Source organism: Pyrgilauda ruficollis, unplaced genomic scaffold (assembly GCF_017590135.1).
Source record: "Pyrgilauda ruficollis isolate IOZ18807 unplaced genomic scaffold, ASM1759013v1 scaffold27, whole genome shotgun sequence".
In the NCBI taxonomy this organism is placed as follows: Eukaryota; Metazoa; Chordata; class Aves; order Passeriformes; family Passeridae; genus Pyrgilauda; species Pyrgilauda ruficollis.
Genome location: NW_024524044.1, coordinates 1,839,765 through 1,853,715, shown reverse-complemented (window position 1 = coordinate 1,853,715; position 13,951 = coordinate 1,839,765). Strand labels below are relative to the sequence as shown.

General features: G+C 36.4%; 1 protein-coding gene across 1 annotated transcript in view; it reads left to right on the top strand.

The window, feature by feature from the left end:
* The window catches only part of DOCK4 (dedicator of cytokinesis 4), a 222,738-nt gene that overhangs the window by 202,313 nt on the left and 6,474 nt on the right, over nucleotides 1-13,951 (top strand). The window contains exons 42-51 of the mRNA XM_041471554.1: nucleotides 1,456-1,632; nucleotides 3,589-3,672; nucleotides 5,421-5,540; nucleotides 5,914-6,035; nucleotides 6,295-6,415; nucleotides 6,896-6,977; nucleotides 7,198-7,307; nucleotides 8,468-8,635; nucleotides 10,769-10,841; nucleotides 13,279-13,392. Of these exons, the coding sequence (XP_041327488.1) occupies nucleotides 1,456-1,632; nucleotides 3,589-3,672; nucleotides 5,421-5,540; nucleotides 5,914-6,035; nucleotides 6,295-6,415; nucleotides 6,896-6,977; nucleotides 7,198-7,307; nucleotides 8,468-8,635; nucleotides 10,769-10,841; nucleotides 13,279-13,392 (1,171 nt within the window). The remainder of the gene's footprint in view (nucleotides 1-1,455; nucleotides 1,633-3,588; nucleotides 3,673-5,420; nucleotides 5,541-5,913; nucleotides 6,036-6,294; nucleotides 6,416-6,895; nucleotides 6,978-7,197; nucleotides 7,308-8,467; nucleotides 8,636-10,768; nucleotides 10,842-13,278; nucleotides 13,393-13,951) is intronic.

Below are 13,951 nucleotides of genomic sequence, written 5' to 3'. Positions count from 1 at the left end.
TATGAGACTCATGTCAATACTTATTGAGGCTTGGTTTACTTCCTTAATCATATGTTATTCGGTGAACTGCTTTAAGATTTATTACATATATGTAATTTCTTTGACCAAGGTCTTAAGGTGGCTACAACAAAATTATTTACAAAGTATATCGAGTTGTCTGATTTCTCTTCTCTTGAAAAGTATTATTAAGAACCACCCTTAGGATTTACTTAAACAGCTGAGGAAAAAGAGGTTGAGAACAATAATGGACACCCGAAGGCAACATTTGATGTCAGTAAATTACTTCCTTAAAATTCAGCAAATGTACCAGTCTGTTATTGACACACTGAAATTTCCTCATTGCTTGTTCTATTACTTAAAAAATCCTTACATAGATTCTAGACATGTTTGGAGGACTGCTCTTCCTATAAAGATCTCTAAATAATTGGTCAATTGCTGAGCCCTGGAGTATACATAGCATCTGTAACTCTCTTCCTTCTTGTCAAAGCTAGTCTTAGAATAATCCCATTCAATATAAGGATACCATAGTACAATTGATTTTCTCCAAAACTCTGCTATGTTTTTCTTTTATAATAGCAGGAAAATGTCACCATCTTGATATTCTCCTGTAGAAAACCAAAGGTGGAGTTTAGTAAAATCAAAATGTGTGTGACATGAGAAATTTTGTTAGTTGACTCCTGCTGAGTCTTTACTAGATTAGTATGAACACTGATATGAAGACCTTCATTTTACTACCATTTTACCATTACAGTCACCATTTCCAAAAGTAAACTGCAATCATTTTTCCTGGGCATGTGTGAGCTCATGACTCTGATTTGCGCTTGTATATTTTGGTAAATTATAGGCAGCTGCATCCTGTACTCTTCCTAATACTCAGTATTTGGTTTTTCTGGTGGTTTACACTACCTGTTGAAAGAACTTCCCCACCCTTGAGAGCTGAGAGGCACGTCCTGCTCAAGGCTGCCTTTGACTATATCTTGATTGTCATTTTAGCTCAAAGCTTACATTCAAATTCCTGATCCATAAAGTCTTATTGGTGACTTCACTTTGGATGGGGAAACTAGCTCACCAATACTTCAGCTCTGCTCTGTGCCATTAAACTGATAAAGCTCCCTGACCCCAAGCATGTTTTTGGTAATTACCAAGGATGGTTTAATCCTGAATTCTAAGAGTTCCACCACTAGCTGAAAGTATGTTAATGTTTTGCAGCAAGGGCTAGGTCGTCTCTCAAGGTCAGATAATGAATCTACAAAAGAGTTCCAGTTGTTTATTTTGATCATTGATTGCATGATAAAATCAAATCTCTCCACCAGCTGAGAAGTACTTTCTCTATCAAACTACTCTAGGACATAGAATGATATTGTTTTATGTTAAGAAATCAAAAATTACCTGCAAAATGTTTCATCTTTCAGCTGAAGATTAAGTTGTTTGCAATGTTTCTCACTCATGTTTCAGGTGGAAATGAGTCCCCTTGAGAATGCTATTGAAGTTTTAGAAAATAAGAACCAGCAGCTAAGAACACTGATTAGTCAGTGTCAAACTCGACAGATGCAGAACATTAACCCTCTCACAATGTGTCTAAACGGGGTCATTGATGCAGCAGTTAATGGTGGAGTTGCTAGATACCAAGAAGTAAGCAATTTATTTTCTGTTTATTAAAAATCCGATTTCTTTCCCTGTACAGATGCAGCTCCTCTGTATGAATTAAGGAAAGTGCTGTATGAATAATCATTGTTATCATACCTATATTGCAGTTCTGGGTTAGGTAATGTTAATGATGTGGTTTATTGAAATAACCATTTTGCTGCAGATAGTACCATAAACTTACTCCAGCAATGGCTCAATTCACAATTGCCCTGCATTCTTCAGTGATTTGTTTGGAAATTTTCAATTAACTGGTTAATTGTAAGTAAATTATTATAGTATGTTGCCTATTCTGGGATGGGAGATACTTCTGGCCAACTAGCAAATTTACTTTTTTGTGCTGACCTTCTAGTTTTTATATGCATGTGTGTATATATATATATATATGTGTGTGTGTGTAAATATATATACACATAGATTCTCAACAGGAAGTTCATTATCTTAAAGAATCATAATTTTCTAGATCCTTCTTATATCTCTTGGAATTCCAAGTTTTAAGAAAAGCTATTTTGGAGGGACGAGGGGAAAAGCATGTAAAAAATAAATACAATTTAGAAATGTCTAACACTAGATTTGTTTCTAACAGTTGTTCCTCACTATTATCATTTCTGAATCACCTTAGGAAAACCTTAAATGTTTGGGATGCTGTATTTATAGAAAATTTTGTGGAATTGTGAAACTTCAGTAAAAAAAGGGTTGAGGTTTTTTTGCAGCCCAACTTGATTTTTCTCTTTCTCCTAATAGTTTATGAGATACTTCAGTCTGCTAGTTTTTCCTTTGAAAATGTCAATTTGAATAACATTCTGTCCACTTGTCTCAAAGGCTGAGAGATTCAGTGTTTACTCAATAGTGTTAAATTTGGTAAAACTGCATCTTAATTAAACTACGAGAAATTGAGTCCAGTATAGTATTAGAATCTGTAATCACAACTTCAGTGTTATGAAAATTGTGAGACTGAAGCAAAGCAGTAACATTTTTTATGTTTCCTAACTGGCTTTAAACAACAACAAAACTGTTTAGCATAGTGAAGCACGGTGAAGGGAGTCCCTGGAGAAATACAGTCATGTCAGAACTATGTCTGGTTTGAATTAGCAGTGTCAGAGCTAGCTCAGTGTCTCTGCAGAACTTCCATTCTTCACAAGCATATCAAAGGTTCTAGCTTGCTCTTTATTATTTTCTTTGGCTGTAATTCTTGATCTCTTAGACAGTGTTCATGTTTTGATTCTCTTCTGCCCTCTGTCTCTCACTGTATTAAAATAGGACTTTTCTGTAATTTAATTTGTTTTGTAAACATCAAAACTATTAGCAATAATTATGAGTATTTTTTTCTATTTCTCTCTAATTCTTCTCTTTGCATGCCCATTTTCCAGTCTTTACATGTCTAGCTGTTGTTTTGCCAGTTCTTATTTTCTACATTTCTTGCTATCCTGTTTTCTGTAAATGCTTTTCCATTTCACCTGCTTTTCCCTTCTGCCCTGTATGAAACTCAAAGTTCAGTCACTCTTGGAGCATTTGATCTTGAGGTAAGAGTGACCATGTCTTTATCATTATCTTCCTTCCCTTCAGGCAACTTCCATGTTTTAAGAAGTGTCCTTTGACCATCTGCTGCCTTCTTGACTCTGTCTTCCTTCTTCCCTCTTTTTCCTCTATAAATTATTTCCTGTATTTTTTTTCTTTTCTGAGGGAGAAGATGCTATCTCGAATTATTCAGCACCTTCATATTTCAAATGTTAAACCTATCCATTCACTAGTGGCTACATTATTTGCCTATGGTCTCCACCAATGATTATATGATTAATTACCTATTTAACATGTATTATCAATTATTGCAGTTCAAAGGAATTTAGAAATAATTTGAAAATGTTACCTAGAAAGTTGGTTAAAAAAAAAAAAAAGAAATAAAGTGGTGTGGTTTTACTCACTTTGTAATTTTATTGTGTTTAGGCATTCTTTGTCAAAGAATACATCTTGAACCATCCAGAAGATGGAGAGAAGATCACACGCTTAAGAGAACTTACACTGGAGCAGGTAAAGTGGGGAAAAGACTGACAAGATGGTCTGTTCAGCTATTCTAGCTAAAAATGTCCCAAGATAAAAAATATCAGAGGTTAGTAATTGCCCTGTGGTCTTCAGTGTTTTCTGAGTTAGATTCCAAGTAGAAAGTAACTTTCCATACAAGCAGGTTTCTGGGCCATGCTAATATATTTTCCCTAGTCCTTTCCATCATCAAGTTAATCACTTCAAACTGGCTTGTGTAAAATAAAGGTGGAGTGAGAGGCCTGTCTTGTCATGCTCATATACAAATATTTGCACAAAATACTTTATCACTATGACAGAATAAACATTATTTCATTTTAACATTTGATGGCTTTGGCATATATTTGTATTTTACCAATATTACAGAAAATATTTGCACTACAAGGTTTGCTATAAGAGCAAAAAAGCATTAAAAATCTTATTTCAATTAAAGATATCTAATAGTAACGGGCAAAGTAGGTAGGCAGTAAAAGAAACACAAAATGATCAAATTAAGCATATGAGTATTCTATTCTTTTTTTTTTGCATTATTTCACTATTCATTTATAAGCCAATGACCAGCCTCAAATATGAAGTGTTTCCATTTGAAAATGCTGAGTATTTTTTAATCAAATATCTTACTAACATTTCAGTTTTTAAACTGGCATTTATATATTTTTGTTCTAGGCAGCATGATGAAGTTTCAAATTTTATTGCCAGCTTAGAATTTGGCAAGACGGAAATTTAATTTTTCATCAGCATTGTGGGATCTTTTGGTCAAATCAGCCAAGTTACAGGTCCTCAGATAGTATAAATCAGAATAGATTCACTGAGCTCACTTTAATTTCACTGAGACAATGTATAGTAATTGACATTATAATTTAATTTTTTCAAGCTATAGTTAATCTCACTGATGTTTACAATGTAAAACTGGAGTTAATAACTTCCTGTAACAAAAATGTGGGTTCCAAGCAATAGCAGCTCAACCCTCTCTGGCACCCACAGCTGATTTAACACAGAGCATTTGGAAGGGCTGGCACGGCTGTGTGTGGATGGATGTGCTGCAGTCCTGACCCCAGGTCAGGGATGCTGTACAGCTGCGTGCCTGATCACAGGCTGCCTGAAAACATCAGCCAGGAGCTCTGGTCCAAAGATATTACAGCACACCCTAGCTATTTTGTTTTTAAATCTGAGTTTATCTGATTCCTCATGTAACCAATTCAATATTTTGAATGCATGTGACCAAATTTGAGCGAGATTCAAGTCTTAGCACTGTAATTCTGAAGCATGTCATGCCTTGTGTCAAGGATATACATCAGGCCACCACTTATGGAGGTTTCTGGGGAGTTGGAATAGGATAGGGACCATGGACTTCATTGCCAATATATTACAGTCTCTGGTGGATTTAACCATTTTTTTACAAATGTTCTTGTAGAAAATGGCTTTTATTTAGGGTTTAGAACTGCTCCTTTGTAAAGTTGCCATTAAGTCAGATTTTTCACTATGTTATCCATAGTGTTTTTTAATTTCACAGTAGAATTGGAGGTGGTGAAACTTTTGGGAAAGTTGAACAGGAAGAGGGGGTAAATCCTCTTGCGTGCTTTTGGTCTTAGCCCTTCTTTGGTTACAGGTCTTTCAGAGATTTAGATAGGTGTTTTTAAGGCAATGTGCATTTTGTTGGATTGCTTTTTAATTGGTATCCTAATTGATGACGAGAGCTTAAAGAAAATGGATTACAAATATTTTTTCTTTTTCTGCAGGCCCAGATTCTAGAATTTGGCTTGGCGGTGCACGAGAAGGTGGTGCCACAGGACATGAGGCCGTTGCACAAAAAGCTGGTGGATCAGTTCTTTGTGATGAAGTCAAGCTTGGGAATACAGGTACTCACGTGAGCAGGTGCACAGATAGAACAGACTGTTCAGCTGCATTGAGGGCTGGTACATTTTCCCCAGCAACAAACAGTGACATCTTTTGGTTGTTTGTTCCCATTACAGCTTGTAGCCTTTTTGCAGTACCACAAAGCAAAGAGAAACATAAACTTCCCATACTGTGCAGAGAAAAGTAGTCACATTTTACTACTAGTAATGTTTTACTATCATTGGTGAAAAGTTAAAATATTTTCCTTACTAATGATGAAGCTGATCCAAAATACCATGTGACTACATTTATGTGTAGTTATCTACAACTCTATATTATTAAATGCTTAATGATACTATGTTAATTTGAATTAATCTTCTTTTAATAACTCACCAGGAATTTTCTGCCTGTGTACAAGCTAGCCCTGTTCATTTCCCAAATGGAAGTCCTCGTGTATGCCGGAATTCCATACCTGTTTCTATGAGCCCTGATGCTGCCAGGGTAATACCACGACGCAGGCAAGTTAAATATTAGTAATGACATATTTTTGCTACCCATGGAAGATGACCCATAAATACTTCTATTATGTGCATGCTTTCTTGTATGATCTGGCTGAAGTGTGTTCAGCCTTGAATAGTTCGTATATGTGTTCTCTCCTTCTTTCTCTTTCTATTCCCTCCCCTAATTAATGATTAATAAACATGTGCTGTTCTCACATGAGAAATTATGATTGACAATTAGAGTTAACCATTTTGTATTTCATTATTCATATAACAGCCCCTTGAGTTACCCAGCTGTCAATCGGTATTCTTCCTCATCACTGTCATCCCAAGCCTCTGCTGAAGTCAGCAACATCACTGGGCAGTCGGAAAGCTCAGACGAAGTTTTTAACATGCAGGTATAATTTATTGTCATTCTTCAAACTGTACAGAATCTTTCTTACTATTTTCTTCAATTATTTCATTCAGAAATCTCATAACTACTGCTGATGTTTCTTTTAAAAATGAGATGTTAAATTCATTCACTTATAAATAATTTTTTTAATGTAACTGTTTTCTCTTGTTTAAATTAGACCATTATTTTTTTACAAATGTAATAAGTAGCAATGGACTGTGATACAAAGTGATCTTACAGTGCATAGACTTTTCTGTCCAGTTGTCACATTGTGATGTAATTATTTTACTGTATTAATTACATTTCTATTTATTTAGTATTTGTGTAGTTAGATTAATGATTTTTATACTGATTTGCTATTATGAATTACTAATAAACTACTCTAAGTTAAAGTTCTTTGTTCTAGTGAAAAGCATGCTATAAATTTTTGTTTTCCAAACCAGTAAATGTGATCTGGTAACAACAGCATCTCTTCTATACACAGCCTAGTCCATCTACCTCAAGCCTTAGTTCTACTCATTCTGCTTCACCTAACGTGACCAGTTCTGCTCCATCCAGTGCCAGAGGTCAGTGTTTCTCTGCCGTGGTAAACCATATTAAATGACTTTTGATACATTACACAGCTGAATTTTTGCATGATGTCACTGGTCAGACATCATATTTAGCCAATTACTTAGGGAATCTGAATTATTAGAGACAGAGGATTTTTTTTTTTGTCATAACCATAGAATTGAAGTGTCTTGAGTTTCACTGCATAAATTTAATCACTAGACATTTATATTCTAGCTTCTCCTCTGTTGTCTGACAAACATAAGCATTCCCGAGAAAACTCTTGCCTGTCTCCCAGAGAGAGGCCCTGCAGTGCCATCTACCCGACTCCTTTGGAAACTTCCCAGGTAAGAAGTTTGCTGGGAATCCTTGGAGCACAAATAGCTAAGAAGACAACAAAGGCATGTGTTGAGCTTCGAGCAGATTCGGTGCCTGTTCACCATTGTAACTTCTCAAGGGATTTTTTATGGTTTTATAAGAAAATACTCTAAAATATTTTAGATGTAAGAGATGTTAATAGAGTACATAGTGCTTGGTCACATTTCTGCTTAATTTCTTTAGGTGTAGGTCTGTTTCTTTACGTTTTTTCTTTACTTACTGAAGTGAGATAGAGATGCAGAGACTTACCAGATGACACAGCCTGCTTGTGTGGAACAACAAGCATTTGTTCAATCTAGGGAAGAAGACAAAGAATGAAAAACTCTTATCACGCCAGTTGTCCTTGTTGAGCTCCCCTTTCTTTCCTTCTAAGAAAGCTGATCCTAGCCACTGTGAGATAATAACCCATTCCATGTGGAAATTTCTATTTTCCAATGTAATTTCAGAAAAAATTTATAGACATTTTGTTATACCAGAGAAAACAATGTAGTGTGTTCTTGCCTTAAAGTACTGTTAGATGGGTCTGTATGAAATGTGTATTTTTTGAGTATTCTGAAATTCAACATGAGCTTGGTAAGCTGGCCAATCCTGAGTCCTTTTTTCGTCTTTTCTTCTTAATGGACCTATTTTCCCAAAGTGCTTTTCTTTAACGCAGCTGCTGTTTTAATCCCTGCCATCACATAATGCACCTCTTGCTGAAGCTGAGAAAGATAAGAACATACATACAGTGTTAAAGGGTGTGCTTTCAACACTCTCATGTCTATCAGAAGTTTTACTGCTGATAAAAAACAACTCCAGGATTCTTTATTTTAGAAATTATTATTGGTTTCTAATTAGCTCTTTTCTTGTCCCTTGTTTCTTTGGTTATTGAATTGGCTCTTGATTTAATTTTTAATCTCTTTTCTGTTTAAATCTTCATGCTACTACCTGAGGGCTTAAGAAGTAATACTGAGGCTTAGCCAGACTTAAGGACAGTTCTCAGGAACTACTTGGAGCAGATAGATCTACTGGGCACTTTGTCAGTGGTAGTGGAGCCAAAACAACAGACAGGAAAGATCAGAAGATGCTCTTTATATAAAGCGGTTTTACAGTTTGCCGCAAAGAAAAATTATCCCGTTTTTGCTCCCAGACTACAAACTCTTGCTTTGCCAAGTGGAATGCGACTTCTATCCCCCACTCTATCCGAGATTGCATAAGGGAGGCTGAGGAGCTCGTAGGCCCAGTCTCCGCTCTCTCTGAGACTCGCCCAGCAGGAAAGTCTCCCAATCTGTCTCTACCCTCAGTGTCCCATGAGAGGGTAAGTAGAAAATCTCCTTGCTCATACAGTGAAGTGTATTTCAAAGATGAGAAGGTCTGACGGTTTCTTTCTGCCCTTATAACCGTAAATAAGGATATATCTTTCTGGGGAAAAGTGGAATTTCTTTCTCTGCTGTTCCCTCAGCAGTAAAAATGGACTGTGATCAGAAACAACATCCCAATTCTTTGCCTTCTGATAAAGAAGGGGAAAAGAATTCCTCAGGACAATTGTAAGGAGATATCTTAGAGATACCTGCAACTCTCATTTAAATTTAGCTGCTCAAACTGTTCCTTGTCCTTTCTCCTTTCGTTCTAACACCACTTCAACAGCGTTGGTTGGAGCTTCACACTGAGAGGAAAGGACTGCCCATTTATGAATTACTTTGTTACATACAGCTCGATGAAAGCAATTTTCACATTAGTGTTTCACCTGGGAGAGGTGAGATTCACAGGGAAATTCCTGAACTTCAAGTCTTTCAAGCCGTAGCTACCTTATTTAAGGAAGTTTGATGGACTTCACAGAACAAGACCACAGCAGTACTTCATCTGCTTCCTCATTGAAATTGATGCTCAAGGTTATGTACAGCTGTTTTTAGTCAACACCCATTTGTGCTTGCTTTGTGATCTCTGGCTGAATGGTTGTACAGTGTCTCTCCAGCTCTTCCCATACTCTGAAGAGGAATGGCTACTATCATTGACTGGTCAACAAGCCTCCTTAGTTTTTTGCGCTATTGTTCTTCCTATTGAAGCTTTTATAATTTCATGTTTTTGGGGTTTTTATTTGTGTGTCGTTAAACATCCTGTGATTGCTCTTGGTCTTCCATATGGTTTTATATCTCATTCTTTTTAGTATGTCTTTGTTTCTCTGTATTTCATTCAGCTTTTGTCTCTTTATCTCCTCCAATTTCAGTTGCTTTGTCAGCCGTTGCTCTTTACCTTTGTAACAGAAAATGGACTTCAACACTTGTCCATCACATCCTAGTACGCTGCAGACTCACTAGGCAGTGAACACTCAATCCAGACCAGGCAGGAACATATGGTCACACTCTCTGTCACATCAGAGTACATATGTAGGTTTAACACCTCAGTTTAATGGTAACTCCAGGAAAACAGACATTATCTGACCCAGAATGGCTCTCATATGACATGCAGCACACCTACTGTAGCTCAAAGTGTACCAAATGCATTCTGTCTCTGAGATGTTTAAAGTGAAGTAGAATTGAGCTTAAGTATTTGTTCCCCACTTTGTAACACAAAGCTGCAACATATTAGATCAATGATGATTGCTTTGCAGCTGGGTTTGCCATCTTCTGGAACCCCAGCATAGTACCTCACCAACTTGGCACAGTGCTCTGTGAACACTGGAAAGAGACAAAATAATAGGATTTTATTTGGATTTTACTGATCATCTGATCTTGCTTTTAAAGGAAAAAAAAAAGTAAGAAAAAAACCCACATTTATCTGTTCCCATTTCCTCTGGAAAGTATGTCTGAATTACTTTTAGGATTAACTGTATGCTGTTTACATGTTTTCAAGACAAACTAGTGACCCATGGATTATTTGAATATTGCAAACAAATTCAATAGTAGAATTTTTTTTTTCATACATTTACTGTGATTTGTAAACAAAATGAGTTTTAATAAAATTAAAGACAAACATGCTTTATGGGTCAGCTCTTATCCACAAGAGAAGTAAGAAGATTGCTACCAAAAAAGTCAGGGTTAGAAAACAATACACAATGCTTTTCTTAGGTAACAGCCATAACTTGAATATTATCTTGTTCAGATCCTGATTCTGTAATGAAATTATTGCAATTATTTTAAGTAATCTATTAAGATATCTCTTTAGGAATGAGCTTTTTTATGGGTTTTTTTTTAAGGTGCTTGAAACTGTCAGAACTCAGTACATAATAGTCCTCCCTCCAATTTCTGTGTGTACAATTTTCAGAAAACTAGTCTACTCCCTATCTGTATGCACATACTTTAATTAAACCATTTATGTTCTTATGTGATGTTTATCACTCTGCCTCCTAAGCAGACCTGGAGGGGGGATAATAATAAAAATATATTTGTTCTTAAAGGCTACTGAAATACAACAGGAGCTATGTGTAAACCATGCTGTTCTCAATTTACAGAGAATGCTGTTTAATCATATTGGAGATGGTGCTTTGCCACGAAGTGATTCCAATCTGCCCGGCTCTGACAAAGGTAAGCAGACATGCTACAACATGCCAGTCTTTGAAGAATGAAAACTTAATTATTCCATCATGTTCCTGTAGAATGCAGCTCTTTTGAGTGCACACTGTCATCTCCAAGTGTCAAAACATTCTAACCAACTATAAATTATGCTAACAAATCTAAGTGTCAAAACACTTTGCCAAAGAGGGGAGAACTGAATTTAGCACTCAACTTAGGCCCAGAAGTTTGCAGGAGGGGGTGATGGAGCAGCAGGTTTCATCAGGCTGCCTGTGAGACCTGTCCTTTCTGCTTCTCAAGAGAGACATATGTGGGGAAAAGCCAACTTCTGGAGAATGGGGCAAAGAGAAGGTAAAGAGATGACAGAGTCCTGAAGTTTGGTACCTGCAAGTCCTGTTTAGTAAATATAACTCAGTGTGCTTCTGATTACACTTGGACTGAAAATAGCAATTTGTGGTTTCTTGCATTTTGGGGATTTTGTTTTTAACTGCCATAAATGAGAAATATACATATATTTCCATAGAAAAAATATTGCTTCTTATAATTTTGCACATGGGGAAATCCAATATTGTTGGCATAGTAATTGTTTGCCATGATTTCATTATGTGCCTCACATCAATAATATGCTCCATCATTTCATGATGAAATGTACCTTTGTGGTATGCTGAATAAAGGATACAGTAAAATAAATGTATAGAAAGTAACTATTTTAATAATATACTGTAATACATACTGACCAGGAGTCAGATTTTCTTTAATAAGAGCTGGGTTTTATAGGTATTTTTGTGTTTACATTTTTATGAAAACACAGGTGGATTTTTTTCACAGGGCTGAAAAACATATGAAATAATTTAACATGTAAAATAGTAAAACTTTTCCACTGGCCCATGCAGCCAAGTACACCACAGAATTGTTAAAATGAAAGCCTTCTCTCCTGAAGGCTTTAGCAATCCAAAAAACTGACTGCTTGGATGACATAAAAGAAGAAAAATTATCTTGTCAAGAGATTCAGGCATTTGAAGTACCTAGGTCTGGTGCCAGGTGATTTTTAGGATAAGGGCAAAGCCATGCTGTTGGGTGACAGCTTACAATAAAAAGCAAATACTGTATTGCATATTTTGGCAATAACAAAGCAAAATGATCCTCTAGAAAATAGATTATTCTGTTCATTGATCCCAGGGTCAACTAAAGTGTAATTATACTGTAACAATATTGTTTCAGATATGAGACCAGTGTTATTTTTACTGTACGTATTTAATAAGTCTGGTGTTTAGTGGGGTTGCAGTCCTGAGAGCTCTCAGAGTTGCTACAATGGTGACAATTGATGCCATCTGTTAGCAACAATACTTTGCTTTTTCTTTTCATCTTTGTAAATAAACACAGGATCCTTGCATGTGATTCTCTACTCACAATTGAAACATGTAAACAGGAAGGAAACTGTCATGGCAAAGCAAGAGGTTTGAGGCTTTTAAGGTGGGGGATTTTTTGGTGGTGTATTTGGGAGATGAATGGAAGGTTTGAAGTGGTTGTATTCAACTCCTTTTTTTTTTTTATTTTTAAGGAAGTGTAGTGAGAGTTGTATTTTTCAAATTAGCTTTTGTCCTGCCCATGTTAAATGCCCTCTCCTTCTGTCTGACTTCTTTCCAATATTGGTGCCATCTTGATGACGAGAGATAATCTGGTTCTATCAAGGAAGATGTTCCAGACCTTATGGGATCATTCAATTAAAATCATAGAATCTGATCAGGGTAACAAAGAAAACAGCCACTTTTATGCATGTCAAAGTGGTAGTCGATTTACATAATCAAGCAGAGATCCTTGACCACAAAGTGTACAGAAATTTTCTCAGTCCATAATATTTCTTAAATTTTTTTTTCTGTCAGCTGTTTTGCTTTTTTAAATTTCTTCCAGTTTTTACTCCCTACATTTTGTGCCCTTCTTTCCAGCTTCCTTCAACTCTGGATTTGTAGTCTATGCAGGCAACACAGGAATGTTAGCATAGAAAGCTTTATGAAGGAGGTAGATAGGAATTTGGAGAGTTTCTTTCTCTAGTCCCTTCTGTATATAAAATGAGTTAATGGGAACAGTTTATGAATAGTCTATTCCCTTTTGCCTGGAAACCTCTAAATAGGAGTCTGGTGCAAAGATAAACTGATTATATTAAAAGGCTTCAAGCTTATCTCCCTTTGTGGCTGGATTTGCAGTGCACCAGAGTGCAATCTCAGCTGCTGCTGCTGGTCACAAAATGACCTGAGAGCCAGGTGCATCCATCAGGCATCCATGAGATTGATGGCTGCTGTTTAAGAGCTTTGCAAGTGCAGATGGAGAGCTTTTCAGGCATGCAGGTTGTTAGGCATTTGAGTTCTGTCTGGTTTTGCACTCATGGATAAAAGCAAGTGAGAGAACTACAAGTGTTGATGCCTATGACAGTTTCTTCATTCTCTTCCAGCTGTAAACACCACCCCCAGCAGCTGGAGCCTGGACAGTGGGAAGGAAGCCAGAAACACGTCAGAAAGTGGAAAGCTTATATCTCCTCCTGTACCACCAAGACCTGCACAGACCGGTGAGTTAATGGACTTCTCAGGTAAAGATCCAGTACTTGAGGGCTTAGATTCTTTCCACTCTGTTTGATGTTTAACTTCTTGGGCAGGTTAACTTATTATTTGATTTCTTACATGAAAGGCTGTAGAACTGCCTCTGTGGGTATTTTCATCTCGTTAATGTTCTCTGCAGTTTCCAATATTCTGCCCCTTCACTAATGAATGAGCAGTTTCAGACAGTTCGTGTTAGTATGAGGAATTTAGTCTTTTGATTTTATGATAATTGGAGGTTAGCAATCAGAAATGATCATTAACCACAAAGAATCTTACTGGCCAGAAAATGCACAGCATTCATGAAAGTATATCAGTTCTGTTACTATAACCATTTTGCCTTTCAAAAGATTAATTTCCTTTTAAAGGAAAGGCTGCTCAAGTGATACTATAAATATACTTGTTCTCAAAGGAGTGAGTAAACATTTTGTGTATTGTACTTAAGCCTCTAAGTTTGTCCAGCCATATTTCTAGTATATCTGGAGGTAAATGTTTGATATAAGTATATTATGTATTTTCTATTTTCCTTAT